General features: G+C 41.2%; 1 protein-coding gene across 1 annotated transcript in view; it reads left to right on the forward strand.

The window, feature by feature from the left end:
• Positions 1-19626, forward strand: part of LOC118364664 (ubiquitin carboxyl-terminal hydrolase 43-like) — a 98907-nt gene that overhangs the window by 44309 nt on the left and 34972 nt on the right. The window contains exons 5-7 of the mRNA XM_052490277.1: positions 5443-5578; positions 5699-5843; positions 14938-15100. Coding sequence (XP_052346237.1) covers positions 5443-5578; positions 5699-5843; positions 14938-15100 — 444 coding nt within the window. The remainder of the gene's footprint in view (positions 1-5442; positions 5579-5698; positions 5844-14937; positions 15101-19626) is intronic.

The raw sequence follows: 19626 nt of genomic DNA on the forward strand, positions 1-19626 counted from the left end.
CAATGAAGGATCCTAGCTTTAACAGGTATTCTTTAGATCTCTCTATTTGTGACACATACAGTCATTGAAATAGTTCTCATTCTCTTTGGAGCAACTGGAGTGTCAATAAAAGGCCAGGCACGACACCGTCATAGGGACATTTCTTCCCTTTAATCATATCACGATCTTCTTTCACCAGTTGAATGTAGACACAAATATAATACTTTGTGTAAAAATATTTCAGATTTTTTAAATTTTTATATGCAAATGGACAATTCTCATTAATTTGCACATATTTGCATTATCACACAGATACATTTTCCTGGACACTGGATGAAGTCAGCCTAAATGTTTTGGTTTCATTTTATTAAGACACTCCAGGACCAGACTTATTCGGAGCAGATTGTGGATAAATACTTTTTAAATCTTTCTATCTGTAAAATATTAAAATATTTTTTCAAATATTTTTTCAAATCTAGAATATAAACTTGACAATATATCACAAATTCCCCCTGAGAAAGTCTGGAGAATATATCTAAGGATAACCACACAAGATTTAGTGAATGCAGATGTATCTGAAGCTGAGTATTTTGGGGGGGTGTGTGAGAAGAATCTGACTTTCGGGAAATGGTGGTTAAAGACAAGTACACTGAATTTAGACTACCAAACGCCTATTTAGACCCAGTCATCATCTCTTCAAAGTAAGTTACTAAATATAGTCCAGTTTGTAACAATCTCTATGAAATGGGCTTCTAAATAATGTGTAATTTAATGTTGTGAGCTTTAAAATGATTAAAGTGGTTAAAATGCTGATGACGGTAGAATGATAAACTAAAGAAAATATAAATAAGTACATAAGTATTCAAAGCCTTTGCTTTGAGACTCGAAATTGAGCTGAGGTGCATCCTGTTTCCATTGATCACCCTTGGAGTCCACCTGTGGTAAATTCAATTGATTGGACATGATTTAGAAAAGCACACACCTGTCTATATAAGGTCCCACAGTTGACAGTGCAGGTGAGAGCAAAAACCCAGCCATGAGGTTGAAAGAATTGTCCGTAGAGCTCCGAGGCAGGATTGTGTTGAGGCTCAGATCTGGGGAAGAGTACCAAAATATTTCTGCAGTACAACCATCTCTGCAGCACTCCACCAATCAGGCCTTTACAACCCGTACTCAAACAAGATTCCCATTTCTGGCACTAACACAGGAAAAATTCAACCGTTCAAGTTCAATACATCCATGGCCGGACAGAAGACACTCCGCAGTAAAAGGGACATGACAGCCCACTTGGAGTTTGCCAAAACTAAAGGACTCTGACCATGAGAACCAAGATTGAACTCTTTGGCTTAAATGACAAGTGTCACCTCTGGAGGAAACCTGGCACCATCCCTACGGTGAAGCATGGTGGTGGAAGCATCATGCTGTGGGGATGTTTTCAGCAGCAGGGACTGGGAAACTAGTTAGGATAGAGGGATTGATGAACGTCGTAAATTACATACAGGTCCTTGATTGGGCCAAATTTTGCCTTTCAACAGGGCAACAACCCGAAGCACACAGCTAAGACAATGCAGGAGTGGCTTCGGGACAAGTCTCTGAATGTCCTTGAGTGGCTCAGCCAGAGCCCTGAATTGAACCTGATTGAATATCTCTTGAGAGACCTGAAAATAACTGTGCAGCGACGCTCCCCATCCAACCTGACAGAGCTAGAAAGGATCTGCAAAGAAGAGCAGGAGAAACTCCCAAAATACAGGTGTGCCAAGCTTGTAGCGTCATACCCAAGAACTGTAAGACTGTAATCGCTGCCAAAGGTGTTTCAACAAAGTACTAAGGAAAGTAAAATTTGTAGATTGATGAGAAAAAAACTATTGAATACATTTAAGAATAAGCCTGTAACGTAGCAAAATGTGGAAAAAGTCAAGGGGTCTGAATACTTTCTGAACGCACTGTAGATGCAAAAATGTCATTTCAGCCTGTGGTGCCTGGCCTTAAGCAAGCTTTTATGCTAATTGGAGAATTGTTTTTAAAAATCTAGCTCTAACAAACAGCTTGCCAGGCAAACTTTACATAATCGCCTCGTTCGTTCTACTTTTGGCTAATGACATGGAATACTGTAGACAGTTATGAAAGGAAGAAACAGATGGTTTGCTTTTTAAGATTTTGTACATGGTTGCCCATGTAAGAAAAAAGGTGTCATAGTTTTGTATATCACCATAAACCCTAACACAAACTAAAGTGTAGACTTTCAACACCAACAGTAATTTACACCAACCCCAACCTCACACATATACATTTCTTTATTGGACTGAAATGTGTTCTCACATGTCATATATACAGTATGTGGTTAGTTATGATCTAGTGTGTTAACCAATGTGGCAGTCAGCCCGACATTGACCCATATTGATGTTGTACCCTAATGGACTGAGTGGTATGGCAGGCGTCTCCATTTAAACACATTAACTTCATTAAATGTGCCACTCATTACAGATCAGCATGTTATTAATGTAAAGATCCATCAGAGATCTTGTTTTATCATGTTCCTGTCCTCTTGAGGAAAAGGTCTGCGATTCATTATCATGATTGATTCAGCTTTGTACTCAGAGACGGGGAGCTAAACCCCTGAAAGGTGTTCTCGGGATGTAGCCACTATTTGCAGTAGTTTAGTATAATCATTGACTCAGATTACCATTGAATTGAGGGCTTTAGTTGAGTATTTAGTCACTGGGAATTGAATTCCCATAATAGGTTTTGGGTGTATCATGTAACATTATAGATTGTTAATTATCCCTATGCCTGCCTTTCTAGTTCTGAGCTGTTGAGTGTGTGGGGATGTTTTGCCACTCCCAGAATGGTTCCAAACAAGGTAATTAGTTTGAATTAGTAACGCTTGCCTGCTTAGAGCATCATTGATTAACTACTGCCTTCACTGTTTGTGTCTTGAGACACAAAAAGAACGGTGATAATATGAGGCACTGTTTTGGTGTTCCTACTGGCTAGTCAAAGGCAGATAAAGGAATGGACTCAGGTGCGCCCACCGGCTAAATCATATGGGGAGATCTCCCCATACCCCTCACTATAGCGTGTGCTGAGAATCCTTGACAGCCAGTGTAGAGGTTACCCTGAGTCCAGACAGCAGGGGATCTCACAGCTCAACACCCTTTACTTACTTAAATGATAATGCCCTCGAAGCTGGTGTTTGGGGGATATATTGGTATGAGTGTTGTTAGGGCCGAGAAGAAGCAAACAGCAAACTGTGCCAACATATCCTCCAAACACCGGCTTCGAGGGCATTGTCACTTTTATACAATGGGTTACCAACATATTCAAATAATCAAAATAACGTTTTTAAATAATTAATTTATTCATACTTTCATCCTTCCACAAGAGATAGTCCCGACACAAGTCTAGGGATGCTACCTAAACCGACTGACTACTCGTTCGTTCTATTGGTTCAGTTGCCAGTCGTTCAGTCTTTTTGTTCTTTATCTATGGACGCTACCCACTCGTTCGTTGTAAATATTCCATTGCCATATTGGCTGGCAATGTTCTTATTCCTTGCTTGCTAGCTCTCCAACTATGACTAACTTGCAGTCACGTCAACAGTGCAGCCAGAATAACAACAAAGTAGCTGCATTTGCAATTTAAGCTGTTTTCTAGTGACATTGATTTGGATACATCCATAACAATGAGCAAATGATGCACGATTTCAGCTAGCATAGCTCTCTTGTCAGGACACTGTTTGAGAGCTAGCCAACAACACAGCTAACACAATCACTTCAAGCTGAAGCTGGAAAAACTTAAAACTAGCTGCTCTTCGTTTAGTTTTACCTGTTTTCTATTGATGGTTATTTGTATATATCCATAGAAATGATTCTAATTCATGAGTTAGACTGGCTGAGAAAAGCTACCTACCTGTCTGTCTCATCACGCTTCCCGACACGTTCATTGCTATGGGACAGCTGGAGATCACATTTAAATATTGAAACAATATTGCAAATGTCGGAGAGACGGACAGCAAGTTTTATACAAATCTCCGCTGTTGAAAACGAAATGTTTGATGCTTTTCATAGTGGAGTTTATAAATTGCCTGTCTGGGCTGATGAGACAGTGGATTGCTAAATCAGATGCAACAGAGTAAATAGGCATTTTAACGTCATTGATTTAGCCGGTGGGAACTTGTGGAATAGACACCTGCTAGAATGAGGTTTTAACCAATCAGCACTCAGGATTAGACCCACCTGTTGTATGATACTGTATATCCTCCACTGTTATGTGTCTGCTGTCCCCATGTGTGATAATGCCTGTGTGCTGGCAGTGGCATCTCTCACTCTCTTTATCATGCTAAATCTTCTCCATGGTGGATTATAGAGCAGGTCATCAATAAGACATCACAAAACTCACTTGAATTGATAATTGTCATTAGTCTGCTGGACAATGTAGATACACAGGTAAAATGGGAGCTGTCTCAGTATGGCCTTGTAAATAACAACATATCAATGACTTAGTCTCTGAAGAGCTAATGAAGGCCAGCCCACTCTGGTATAGAGGGTACAATGATTGGTGAAAACATTGGAGTTTGTAACAACACCACATGGGACACATTGTTCAGCATATGTAATGACACCACAGGGGCAAACATGTACAATGTATCACCATAGTCGATTACAGGCAAAAAGGTAGTGGAAACAAGTCTCTTTCTTGCTTCAAAAGAAAAACATGACTTATTTAAAATAAAAAAATTGAGCCTGAGCTTTTTCACAAGACCTTCAATATGAGTTGTACTGATATAAGCATGGACTCTAAGGAGATAAGGAGTGGCAGGAGTGGTTAGCGCGTTGGGCCAGTAACCGAAAGGTTGCTGGATCGAATCCCCGAGCTGACAAGGTAAAAATCTCTTAACCCACTGTTCCTAGTCCGTCATTGTAAATAAGAATCTGTTCTTAACTGACTTGCCTATTTAAATAAAAATTAAGAGTATTGTCTGTAGAATAGAGGTGCTGTACACTCAGGACCTCCTGCCTATGTCATTTTGTCATTGGCTCCCATATCTCTCTTTCTCAGAGGAGGCTGACTTTCTGAGTGGTGTGTCTACTCAGCTGACTACACTTCTCACATATAGACACACATAGACTCTCACAGGTGAATCACAGGGCACATATCTCTTCAGTGTAGTGTTTTTGTACAAGCCATTATGTCCCTTTACCCTGCCTATGTCAGCACTGCTTCTCCATGCAAAGGAGACAGAGAGGTAAGAGCCAAGTGCTCAGCTTTAAAACTGCATCGACCCACAATACAGATTCCATTATTTCTTACACATAAACTGTCCTAATGATCTATTATTAATGCTAAAATGTATTGATTAATTCATGAAAACTATATGTCCCTTCCTGGTCATGGACTGTAATAAAATTGGTAGCGATTTCAATGCAGAGGCTATTCTCTCTCTCTCTCCCCTTCACTCGACAGGCCTCTGTGTGTAACTCTGGTCTTTAGTACGAAGGGCCAGAGATACCTGCGCATCGGGCTGGCTGTGCCTCTCTTTGGCTCGCTGGCCTTTCTGAGAAGGATGTTGGCAGATGAGGGGAAGATCTCCCCAGACCAGGTAGGTGATCTTGTCTCACTCTTCTTGATGATGCACACTATCCTCAGATTAATTCTCACTCCATTTTCCAAGTCTCTGATTAAATAAAATGGATACTCTAGCAATCTCTCGCTCTTTCAGGTGATCCTGACAGAGATCTACACCACAGGCTTTCAGCGCTCCTTCTTTGATGAGGAGGATCTGACGTGCATAGCCGAGACTGACATCATCTATGCCTTCCAGGCCCCGCCCCTATACATCAGAGGAGGCTCTTCACAATTCTCAGGTAACCGTAGCAACAACTACATATTCCAGGGACATTCAGATCAATATCATCACTATCAACCAAGATCCTCCAATAGAACCGGTCCCTTTTCCACTATGAGCAAGCAGGGGTCATTTCAGTCCCATCGGAAAATAAGCCTTTCTCAGTCAAGAGCATACAGAAGTACTGTATTAACAGAATGGGATGTACAACCTCTGTGAAATACCAGGGTATTATGTGAAAGTTTGTCCTTCATCTGGTGGTGATAATTACATGCTCTTTGTACTGCAGCTTTTACCCGAACTGTGCACTGTTGGCACAAGCCTTCCAAACATCAGGATGAACTACTGAGGAGAAATGCATTGTTTCTTTTTAAACAAGATAATGAATGTTTGTTTGTGTACTTTGGGTCTGATAGATTCCAGGAGGAACTCACAATGTAGAATAAGAAGTCCTTGGGGAACGTGTGCTTACAAACACATTTTCAATATAACTCAGATGCTCAGATCTACTCAAATCACCATCATTTTCCGCAAAGATTTGCTGTCATTGAATGATTTATGTTTGTAACAGCTGTTGGTGAAAAAAGGTGAGGACCAAGGTGCAGCGTGGTACATGTTCATGTTAATTTATTGACACTGAACACTAAATACAAAAATAACAACGGGAAATAACCAAAACAGTCCTGAAAGGTGAAAAACACAAAACAGAAATCAACTACCCACAAAACCCATGTGGTAAAAGCTACCTAAGTATGGTTCTCAATCAGAGACAACGATAGACAGCTGCCTCTGATTGAGAACCACACCCGGCCAAACAAAGAAATACAAAACATAGAAAATGAACATAGAATGCCCACCTCTCTATGGCCAGGGCGTGACAATGTTTAAAATATCTCTTCTCTGTAATTGTACTGATGATGTGAAGGGCAAACAGACATTGTTCCTAGAAGCCAGATTGTGTGGATAGTTTTACCACGTTATTCACTCTGGGTTTGTCCCTGAAAATGATACTTCTTTGCATCACCACTGAGCAAAGTGATTACAGACATCAGAGACATCTCTGTCTCTCCTTTATCATCTTTGGTTAGACCACACATAATAGACTATTCAGTTTGATTGGACTGCACACACACACACACAGGCAGACACTGAATCCTCCTGGGATGTTTTATCAGACTGTATACGTAGTGGGGTTGATATGGAGAGGCCTCTCTCACCACCTCCCTGCTGAACAGAGCATCCTCTCATTTCATGCACATCCAGTTTGATAACAGAACTCAAACACTGTTACACAATGAATACTGAGTAATCATTTTGTAATCATTATCTATTTGGCCTAAAGCTGACGGGCGTGAAATGTGGTACTGTACTGATGCAGGAGGCTTCACCTCAGCTTATACCTCATTGGGTTGTGTAATGTGCCTCTTTAAATCATGATGAGTTGTCACTCCTCGTAAACTTTTATGGTCACTGCTGCTAATGGAAGGTACATTTTGTGTACTTGAAATCAATATGCCTTTAGGGATCATGCACCTCACGCACATTAACTATGAATGGGAATTGAGTCTTGTCTGTTCTTCCCCAGAACAGTGTCTACATTGATTTAAAAGACTCCTCTACTATACCACTCATGTACTACTCTCTAGTTTACATACAGCATACTTTACTCACTACTTCTCTCAGTATGAAAAGCATGTGGGACTCTCTGCTTGGAAGAAAACATTTTCAATAAGCAATTTACAGCTTTGTTCAGGTACAGACTGACCAGACAGCAGCTAATTTCTCCACAGTTTCTGGGTCAGGAGGACTGCCATAATGCCTCTATAGCTGTTAGTTAAAGTTTCTAAAGTGTTCATGTTCGGCTTTGCTCTTGTTACAGAAAACTTGAGCTCGCCTGAATTGTATAGTAACTCCTAGACAGATGTTCAACACTAAAGTTGCAGGCTTGTGCTTTGACAAACTGGATATGTCTGAATACCTAGACTGTCTGAATGGAGTGTCTCAGGTACCAATAGAAGCTGTCAAGCTGAGGCATCAACTGAAATGAATTGTAGCACTTACTGTATGGCTAAAAAAAAACAAGAGCCTTGGCACCATGTACATTAGTCGGTGAATTCAGAGGGTGACTCACTTTAAGCACATCAGCGACTGGCTGTCACTAAAGGCTCTCACTAAATGTCCTAAAATCATGTTCAAAATCATACAAATGTGAAGCAGGAGCTGTCCACCTCTGTTTGACACACAGCCTATCAGTAATGTCACTTCACACCTTGATGAGCGGCCTGTAGAAAAATGGTGTAGTGTGCGTTTGTCTGTGCCTGGCAGCATTTTCATTTGGTTGTCAGGGAGGAGAATGAGTAATTGAGTCCCTGTCAACAAGGTTTACATGAACTATCTACAATGTATGGAATATCCCAGTGTGGCACAAAAGATTAATGAGAGATGATGGTGTCTGGGAGTATTTTCCTCCTGCCTGACCTTTCATGGCATGGTGAAATAGGAAGAGAGGTGTAAGCACTTTCTATGTCAGTTTATGTAAACATTGATTCTGTACCCACAGAGCTCCATTGTCATGGCAATTCTCATAGAAGTATCTTATTTCACATTCAGTGAAGTGCATCATACACACAGATAACATGTTCTTTCTCTATCAGGTATTCCCCTTATTCAGGTTGCATTTGGTTGACAGTGTCTTGTTTGTTCATACCAGGCTCATATTGAGGACATTAATAACAGATTGCATGACTTCATCTAATCAATGACTGATCCAAACTCAGTCGACCCTGCAGCCCACCATGACATGGTTTGTCCATTGTGTCTCTAATATAGTATGGTTGTAATACAGTATGCTGCCTGGCTGCCAGGCCATAGAGTTCCCCCTGTCAGGGCATCAGTGGGATTTTACACATGTGCTTCAATTTACTGTCTAACAAACAGCCAGGGCTTCCAGTTTAGGTGGAACTGATGTGGAACGCTTGTTTGAAAAGCCCAATAATTAGTTCAGGCTCCTCAGTGTGGACACATTTAGAAGCCTGGCTAACTAGGTCACTCAGTGGAGGAGACGAACGCCATGAAGTCATCACTAGGGCTGTTATGGTGACTGTATTACCGCCACACCGACGGTCACGAGTCATGACGGCACTCAAATGACACATGACCGTTTAGTCAGGGTAATTAAGCTTCTCCACGCTCTGATGCTGCTGATGGTTATTAGTAGCCTACCAAACTTACTAACTGTGAAAGGATCGACGCAGGAGATAGGAAGCAGGTACAGGGAGTGAAGGTGTAATAACTGACGGACATGAAACAGAACATGAACACTGTCTGGACAGGAACACATAACAATTAATGTGGACACAGGGAACACCACTGAGGAACAGACAGATATACAGGGGCAATCAACCATGTGAAAGAGTCCAGGTGAGTCCAATGAGCTCTGCTGCGTGTAATGATTGTGACAGGTGCGTGTAAAGACGGGTAGCCTGGCGCCAGAGAGGTGGAGCAGGCGTGACAAGCTGCATGGTACTCTGCACTATATTGTCCCTCTAATCACTCTGACATCAATGCAAATGTAATCAAAAATCTAATCAAACACTTCATGAGAGGCCATGAGCTCATGTTGTCGATCATATCTTGAGGCTATGCAATTGTGTGCTAAAACAGAGTGATGGCTATTAAAAGAGGAGGTTCCCATCAGCTTTCTATAGGCTAGGCCTACTATATTTATTTCTCAACCTTCCTAATATAAGCAAATTTCTTCTCTTTACAACAGGAGTATATCCTACCTGGCTGGCATGAAAATTAACTACGGGAGAAGTGCCCTCCACTCGTTATTTAAGTGCATAGATGACGTCCGTTTCCCCCCTGCCCCTGTTTTGAGACCGGTGCATGATAATGGTCCATTCTAAATCAAAACAAATCTCACACATATATATATATTATTTCGTATATGTAAAGACAAAATTAAATCAATTAAATCAAGAACAGTCTGATGGGTGACTATATTAGCCTATCACTTGTGAATGATATATTATCACTTGTGAAAGATGTGCAGCAAGGCAAGAAACAGCTCGTGCCTTTTTTTCTTTTTTTTTTCTTTTTCAAATCAAAGTCTCGCACCTCATGTAGCTTACTTAGTCCATAGGCCTATATTTTTTGATACGGTTTGTATCACAACTAAAGTGGCCAAATAACTTTTTTTTAAATGAAGCACATTAATGTGCTTTATAAGGGGTGTAGAGCCTAACTCGCATACATACTGTATGCAGTGCGTGAGTTTCAAGTTTGGGGAAGATCATTGTCACCATAACAATTCACCTTACATGCTCAATCACACTTTTGACAATGGTGTTTTTCCCGCTAATTGATTGCATTTTGGAACATTCGCGCGTATAGCCTTCTGCTGTGTGCACTTTACTGCTCTTATAATGTGAAGAAATAGCCTAAATGTTTATCAATATTTTAAGCTAAACATTCTGATCAGTTGCGTCAGCCTCAATGCTTAAATGTTTTTGGATGCTAGTGGTTGTATTCATTTGGGATCTATTGCATCCCACAATTGTCCCAGACTATGTTTGGAATATTTATTTCTCGCACAGAATAGAATTGGTCAACTTTTGTATTATGGGGGATAGTAGATTGACATAAGCTAGTGCTTTTGCTGTTCATTAGGCCTACTCGAAAAATAAATATGGACAGTTCTTCTAATATCTTCAATGTGCGAGTCGGAATTGGCGTCCCTGATTTGTCTGTCTTCACTTGTAGCTTGAGAAAAAGATCCGATCACTATCAAGTATGAATGTAAGACCCAGACGCAGACCACGTCGAATAAACAATATGTTAATTTACCAGCAGGGGCAGCTAATAGACAGGCAAGGCAGGCATGCATAGTAAACCAGAGGTGGGGCAACTGTACCGGGCCGCAGGTAGGGTCAGGGGCAGGCGGAGTGGTCAGACAGGACAGGCAAGGGTCAAAACCAGGAGGGTGAGAAAAGAGAGAGATAAAACGCTGGTTGACTTGAACAAACAAGATGAACTGGCAACAGACAAACAGAGAACACAGGTATAAATACACAGGGGATAATGGGGAAGATGGGCAACACCTGGAGGGGGGTGGAGACAATCACAAAGACAGGTGAGATAGATCACGTGACGGTTATTGGCAAATAAGTTGAGCTATCTGAGAGAGCCATGAGAGTGAGAGGTGTTTCAGAGCATGCAACCGGGAGAAGGGAATTATAATTATTATATTCACCCCAAGGGCACAATGGCCACTGGCCTCAAAAGACATGGATTTTTTTAGGGGAATTACGGCCAAACAAAGGGGATGACGGCAAGAAATCCGAGGCATTATCAAGTGCTTGTCAAATTGTGAATGAGAGACAGTCTATAGGGAGGAGGTCGTGTGGTGCCAGGACAACAACCTCTCCCTCGTGTTGTGCCAGGACAACAACCTCTCCCTCAACGTGATCAAGACAAAGGAGATGATTGTGGACAACAGGAAAAAGTGGACCGAGCACACCCCCATTCTCATCGACGGGGCTGCAGTGGAGCAGGTTGAGAGCTTCAAGTTCCTTGGTGTCCACATCACCAACAAACTAACATGGTCCAAGCACACCAAGACAGTCGTGAAGAGGGCACGACAAAACCTATTCCCCCTCAGGAGACTGAAAAGATTTGGCATGGGTTCTCAGATCCTCAAAAGGTTCTACAGCTGCATCCTGACGGGTTGCATCACTGCATGGTATGGCAACTGCTCCGCCTCCAACAGCAAGGCACTACAGAGGGTAGTGCGTATGGCCCAGTACATCACCGGGGCCAAGCTTCCTGCCATCCAGGACCTCTATACCAGGCTGTGTCAGAGAAAGGCCCTAAAAGTTGTCAAAGACTCCAGCCACCCTAGTCTTAGACTGTTCTCTCTGCTACCGCACGGCAAGCGGTACCGAAGTGCTAAGTCTAGGACCAAGAAGCTTCTAAACAGCTTCTACCCCCAAGCCATAAGGCACCTGAACATCTAATCAAATGACTACCCAGAATATTTGCATTGCCCCCCCTCTTTTACACCACTGCTAATCTCTGTTGTTATCATCTATCATCACTTTAATAACTCTACCTACATGTACATTGAATGTGTACCGGTACACCCTGTATATATTCTCGCTATTGTTATTTTACTGCTGTTCTTTAATTACTTGTTACTTTTATTTCTTATTCTTATCTGTATTTTTTTAAACTGCATTGTTGGTTAAGGGCTCGTAAGTCAACATTTCACTGTTAGGTCTACACCTGTTGTATTCGGGGCATGTGACGAATAACATTTGATTTGATTAAATGTGCACAGCCTGCGCAAATGACAATGCAGAGCTCATGCCTTTCATGTGACTTTTTTCAAGTCATTATTAGTGGCATCATGCAGTGTTGTATTAAAAATACAAACGTTGTTCTATATGTTTTGATCACAACTAAAGTTGCATAAATAACTCTAAATTAAGCATTTAGGAAGACCTGTTTCCTTGTTAACCGCTCAACACTGAATAGCCGGATGTGCGCGCTCCCTCAGAAATCCTTTAGAGAAAATATATTTTCGATTTTATTCATACTATGAAATAATGCCACGAAATTCTAAGCGAATCTTGTCTGCTAAATGAACTAGTGTAGCCCACAGCCATATGGCATAGCCAGATCAGGACCGAACATAAGGACAAAGGGTATGCTATTCTGTTCTTCTGAAATAGACTACATTTTCTTCATATCCTGTTTCTTTAGACCTGTCTAAAATACATAATGGATTTATTGTGATGGTGTAGGCTATATTACATGGATTTATTGTGATGGTGTAGGCTATATTACATGGATTTATTGTGATGGTGTAGGCTATGGATTTAATAGACTTTTAAAATGTAGATGTTCCAAAGGTCTGTATCAGTGGCTTATAGGCTGTGTGGAAGCCAGGAGATGCTGAATGTGTTTATGTTAATTAACGGTCAATTTCCGTGAGACCGGCAGTTATTTGCTTGACAATCACCGGCTGACAAAATTTCATGACCGCCACCGCCCTAGTAATCACTGACGTCTCAGTCTCGGTATGTGGTCAGTTTGGTGTCTGTCTTCGCTATAGGGCTTTACGGCTTTCTCAGAACCAGTCAACAACTGACCATGCTAATCCAGTCATTGAAGTGGATCTCTTTGAGAGCAGAGGAGTTTAATTACTGGCTTTCACAGTGTTCAGGCAGGCTCATCCTGTCCTTCACATCTGTCAGGGAATTGAAAATTAAAATGTTTCTCAGACGTAACCCTAGACTACAGGAAAGTGAATACACAACTATTCCATTATCTTATAGAGAGTCATATCACTCATGACAGGAGACTACAATCAACAGGCATATTAAATTACATTTGTGTGCGTGCGTGTGTGTACAAGTTGAAGTTTCTGTGTATCTACAGGAATCTGCCGTGGGCTATTTTGACACTCTCCCTCCGTCATTCTGAAAAACTGACATCAACCTAAAGGTAGGAAACTGGTTGTAATTTAATGACCAGTGAAAAGACCTTGGGGGAGATGTCTTGAAACAATACATTTCTGAATACATTTCCAAATATAAAGAAATACACTTTGATATAATGACTGATGAGAGTACTCCTCCCACCTAGCATCAATCACGTGGGGACAGTCCATGAGGTGACCTCTGCTGAATTCGGCACAGCCAGAAGAGGACTGGCCACTCCTCACAGCCTGGTTCCTCTCTAGGTTTCTTCTTAGGTTTTGGCCTTTCTAGGGATTGCTTGCTTGCTGTTTGGGGTTTTAGGCTGGGTTTCTGTACAGCACTTTGAGATATCAGCTGATGTAAGAAGGGCTATATAAATACATTTGATTTGATTTTAATTCTGAAGGTTTCAACAGTCATTAAAGAAGGGCTTCTTTACATAAATCATCCTCACAGCGATCAGAGGTCAACACTTATGTAAATTGCAGAGCATGATTGAAGAGTTCGATCAGCTGCTTCATTAGTTGAACATGAATAAATGAAGGGCAGTAATACTCTTCCTCATTATGTTCACTCTCGGGTCAGGGCTCTATCATATCAGAGCTGTTTACATGAAGTGTCTGATTGATATTGAATAGGTCTTTGTTTCCATGCATTCCTTCACTCTCCTATATCCTGGTATTAGACCTGTGGTGTGGCTGGATTGAATGGTGGGATATTTGGCGGCTTTGGGACCTTCAAGCGTGACATTCACTGTTGGCAATGATTCATTGTGAGCTGGATGGGTGTAAACAGCAGTGTTTAATACAACGCTGTGGTTTTGGGAGAAAACTGTCTCTGGGCCAATCAATAGCTGCTCGTTTCTGTCTACAGTCCTATTTACCATGTGATTTATCACCAAGTGTTTTGGGGAGCCAGTGCCGCCTGAAAGGTTGGCATTGTCTGTAGGTTGGTAATCTCGTTCCCAGACACTCCTGCACAAATGTGCGTAGAGTCTGGTGGACCAGCGCATCAAACTTGGCCAAATCATAGAGCTGGGAGAAACTCCTGGCACATAGGCATTGGCTTAATCTAACTAATCTACCAACCAATCATCTCCCACAACACCTTCCCCCTAACCCTCCCCCTTATGCTAGTACATCACAAGCACAGAGCACCACAAGCACACCACACCACAAGCACATGTGATTCGCTAAAATGAAATGATGACAAATACTTTGCCATAGAATCACTGGCATATAATTCCATGGTCACTCCCACTAAGGACAACTTTGAGTGGTTGATATCCCAGGCTTATATGCGCTGTGCGCAATAGCCTGGGGATGAGGTTAGTGGGTTGGTAACACAGCATCTGCTAATGTCTGTGAGTGCTGTAATTTCATCAGGCTTTTTCTCAGTCACACTCCACAGTGTGAGGGAAGAGAAGTTAGCTGGTGAGAAGTGCTGGCACCCACCAGGAGTGAAAAGCTTCATCAGATAAGACCATCCTGCTGGGAGAGTCTGCAGCGCCCGCTCCATCTGTTCTCCCTTCTGGTTCACTCCTCCCCAAATAGAATGTCTCGCCAAGTATTATATTTAACTTTCCTTCACTCCCCCCTTGTCTCCTCCCTCTTTCTTCCTCTCCTGCAGGGTACCACCACAGCCTGCCGTCCTCACCATACTCCTCCGGGCCCGAAGGTCAAAGGTTACCTCCATCCGGAACTTTGTCAACAGAGTTCCTGAACCATGGTGTGCCAGTGAAGATCCTGTTGCTGGTGTGCAATGCCGCCTGGAATGCCCAGCAGGCTGTCAGGTTAGGTGACTGTTTCAAACACACTCTGGGATCTAAGGGGCGGTTGGTGTTGTTCACCTCTTCATACTGTCACTCAGAAGTGAAAGAGAAAGTTACAGTTATAACATAAGGTCATGAGTAATTTCTAAATATAGGCTTTTCATTCGACTTTGGGCCAGCATGAAAACATCTCACGACTGTAATGTACATTGGGAAGCACATATGCAGCACAGAAAGGCCTCTACTATCTCATGTGACAGTTGAATGAGCCACAGTCAATGAGTCACAGCCTCTAAGAGTTTCTTGTCAATCTAATTGAGATGCGAGTCTCCAACTGAATGGTTGTGAAGTTTGACATCTGACACGATGGAGTAATCCATCAGACATCCAGCCCGACAGCAGTGGAGGGATCAATACTCGCTCAGGAGACCTCACGGAGTCGGATATGAGAAATCCAATCCCATCCAGAAGGCTTAGTGTCTCTCAGCATTCTACCATGCTTCAACATTGCTGATTAACCCTCCCACTGGGCACCACACACTGGTGTCAGATGTCAAACTTCACAACCAATCAACGTTGTTTCAACATAATTTGTCAACGTATTGTGATGTGGACTCAACTTGGAAAATACATTGGATTTGAAAAAAGTAATCAACCAGTACTGTTTTCATCTCATTTCAACCAGAGTTGTAAACATAAAAACATGTGTAAAACAGGAAAGGTTCACCCATTTTGAATGTTATATAGTTTTTGTGCATCCCTGAGTGATGTTCTATCAATTCCCTGGGTCCTTTCATGTTTTCATGTGTATCTGAGTTATTGGCGTTCAAGCAGGCAGACATCCGTCTGGTATGACGTAGCACTGTGGTAAAGTCACTCTCACTACACTGGAATAGGACTTTTAGATGGTGAAAACGTCTATCATACATGTTAGATTTCAATACTGGCCGATGTCATAACACGGGACGATGTCTTCTCTTAAATGAGCCATTGGTTATATTTTTGCAATATTCCTACCTAGAGAAATGTTTTATTTAACAGAGGGTCTAGCCCATTTTCCCTATTTGTCTGCCTCTTGGGTTGTAAATCCAGGGTGCATTGCATGGTGCCTTTGCCAGAGATATGAAAGAAAGGAATGCAGGAACGTATAACGCCCCACCCAGCAGACTGTCGAGCATTCGCGTTGACGTTGTCATGCTATGTCACACGGTTGCGAAACTTATAGTCACGCAATCCCTTCTCAAAGTCAGTGTATATGTCGAGAAATGTGCCTATTTTCATCTAAAGCACGTAATGTCACGATTCCAAAGCTATACGATATTACAGGTAGCAAGTTAATTATCTCACATCTTGGAAATATTTGTAATTTTGTACTTCTTGTTGACGAAATTAGTGCTAGTGTTGATTTTTAAGATAGCGCTCAATTGACAGGGGAAGGGTGAAGATATTCACTCCTTATAGGAGAGCGTTCCTTGTCCCAGATCGCCCAGAATACACCGGCCTGTACCATAGACATAGCATGTGCAACGTTTCCCATCTCCTCAAAAGTATATCTGCAGTTGAGAATGTCAGACTCCACTATGTGGGGCACATCGATCTACAGGTTGAACATGCTGAGATTTTAGACTCCTAAATTGATAGTGCAGTTTTTTCAGCCGATTTTACAGCATACTAGCTACTGCACATGCTGATATTGGTATTATTGTGTGTAGCTATGTTTTCTTGTTTGATAGCTAGCTACCTAGCCAGCCCATAAAGAAAGCATTGCATGTGGATTTTGTAGTCGATTTGAGCTGCAACACATATCCACAACGATTTTCCATTTTGTTGCCAACCTTATTATAACGCCAAAATGAAACATTGGTTCACAAAAAAATATTATTCTCGCATATTAGTGTCAACACTGTAAACTCATTTTTGTTGAGATGGAGACGTGAATCCAACATTTTAATAACAAAATGTTTTTTTAAATCAACCAACCGTCCTTCATATACAAGACAATATCCAAAGGTAAAATTGTTTTATTATTATAATGTATTTGAAATCCTATTTATAGGGCTAATGGTAACTACTTCTAAACTTCACAAAATCCAATCAACCATGGATGAATGACAGTATACCTAGTTACACGTTGAAATGATGGTGTCCTTTGTTGGGCAAATCAGATGTCAATGTAGCCTACAAACCCAAACTCACTCTGAATTGACTTTCACATACAGCTTGGGTATGAGAAGTAAGAGGAATTACTGTCAACTATTCTATGTTATTTAGGTAGTCTACACAAAGGAGTATGAAAGCTGATCAATGTCTAAATGTGTTGACATGACAGCTCAGCTGAAACGAACACAGCTTGTTTCCCAAGCTTAGCAGGGTACACAGAGGTAGGCATCTGGATGGTGGACTTGATCGCACTGATATTGAAACAATATAAAATAAAATATGTCCAATCAAATCTAAAATGCAACAATTTCAATATAGGAAGAAAATAACTAGAGGTTTCAACGCAATTTCAACGTATACATAGTTCTGATGATTATGTTGAAATTAGATTGATGTAAGCACCTGTTAGTCAAGTTAAGTCAATGTATTTAAGTTGAAGTCTTACCCTAATTTCAATGTTGGTTGAAATGAGATGAAAACAGTACTGGTTGACTTTTTTACATTTTATTTTTTTAATCCAATGTATTTCCAGGTTTATTCCACGCCACAATATGTTGAGAAATTACCTTTAAACAATGTTGATTCAACCAGTGTGTGCCCAAGTGGGCTCAGACCTGTCTCTGTCTCATCAGGTGAAGGGTGAAGATATTTGTGTGCAGAGAAAATGACATGTGGATTGCACTCTTTGTCTTTTTCTTATTGTCCTACAGGGAATAGGTTTGCAGTTACATTCCTCTAACCAGCACAGTGTGAAATTTTAATTTCAGTGTCATTGCTTTGTTTAACCGTCAACTCCGAAGTGAGTGAATATATTTTTGAAGACCTTCTTGATGAATCTAATTAGTATAATAAAACATTAGTTTAAACTAGAGATGTCAGTCATTTTGCATTGGATGCGTCTCCGCCGGTGTCACCCATCCGCATCTGCAGTGATAGGTAAAAGCACTAGAGCGACAATCGGTCTTCTCACAAAATCGTCTGTAGCGTCCGAACAAAACATGAGACTTTCACGAGCACGATGGTGTTGTCCGTTTTGCTCTACGACCCCTACACATGTCTTGGAATTCATCTGAATTCGGTACAGCCGATTTGCCAGCTTCTGTCTGTTGCGTCTGAGCAGTTTGGTGGTCTACACACTAATATGACCCCTCTTGAAAGCTGAGACTCTCACGTACGTGTCAGTTGCCCACAACAAGAGTTGTCTGAAGGTCTCCCGGTACCAGTTGAAAAAAATAATGGAATTACAGTATATATGGAGACTGTTCAGTGCCAAAATTAAGGGGTTAAATTACCTATCATAGATGCAGGACAGACATTTCCGAAAACTTCCTTTGGAATTTGTTGGGCACTATCTGTTGTTCCAAGTAGTGAATCTGTTATTAAAAGCATTTGTATGGGCTAATAGCAGTAAGGCCAAATAAAATTCTAGATCAAATAGCTAAATTATCCTTGGTATGACCTTAAAACAATTCCATATAACGTAGTAAAAGAGCTAAGAGCTTGCTGTCTAATCCATATCATCTCTGGACACGGCATGCTTTAGATGTGAGTTCCTCGCTGAGATTGTTCAAAGCCATATTGCTAGACATTATAGTCTGAAATCCAGTCCTGTTTGTAGCAGGCCACCTCACCCATATTGATTTAATGTATTTTGCATTTGCTTAGATGTTTCTTTCCTAGTGAACCCATCATTATGCACAGTGTGGGACAGGACAAACAAATCATAATGTGACCCATATTGATGCTGAGTCTTATTTCCATGCAGACAAACTGCCTGTTGAGGAGAGAGATGCGATGCGGATCAGTGGGAATTCTGACACATTTCATAGTCTCCATTGGATGATCTTATCACAAGTGTCAGATGGTTTTTGGATCAAATAACTTTCTCATTTGTTTTGGTCTGAAATGAAAGATGAAAATAAATCTGACCTTGCCATAAGCATGAAATTATTATTAAGAGATATGAGCTCTGCATTATTTTTGCAATTTATTCCAAAGACGCAGCTAGAAAATGTGGTTCCTTGGAAGTTGTGGGTTAGTGAACGTATGTTTTTGGTTTCACAATGGTTGGGAACAAAGCCATACGTTTTGTGACTGGTAAAAAGGAATGTTTTTTCAACGTTCTGAGAACAGAAGGGAACATTTCGCCTGTTCTGGGAACATTTATTTTTAGGTTGCAAGGAGGTTCTGAGAATGTTTTACTCTGGTTCCTTGAAAGTTTTACTGGGAGATTTTATTAATGCTCTGAGAACAGAAATTATATGTTATTTTGAGGTTTTTGAATAACTTCCTTTCAAACTTTCAGAAATACTCCTCAGTTTTATCAGTTGTCCGGGAGGCTGTTCTCAGACAATCCCACAGGTGAAGAAGCTGGATGTGGAGGTCCT

This window comes from Oncorhynchus keta, chromosome 32, assembly GCF_023373465.1.
Source record: "Oncorhynchus keta strain PuntledgeMale-10-30-2019 chromosome 32, Oket_V2, whole genome shotgun sequence".
NCBI classification, from domain to species: Eukaryota; Metazoa; Chordata; class Actinopteri; order Salmoniformes; family Salmonidae; genus Oncorhynchus; species Oncorhynchus keta.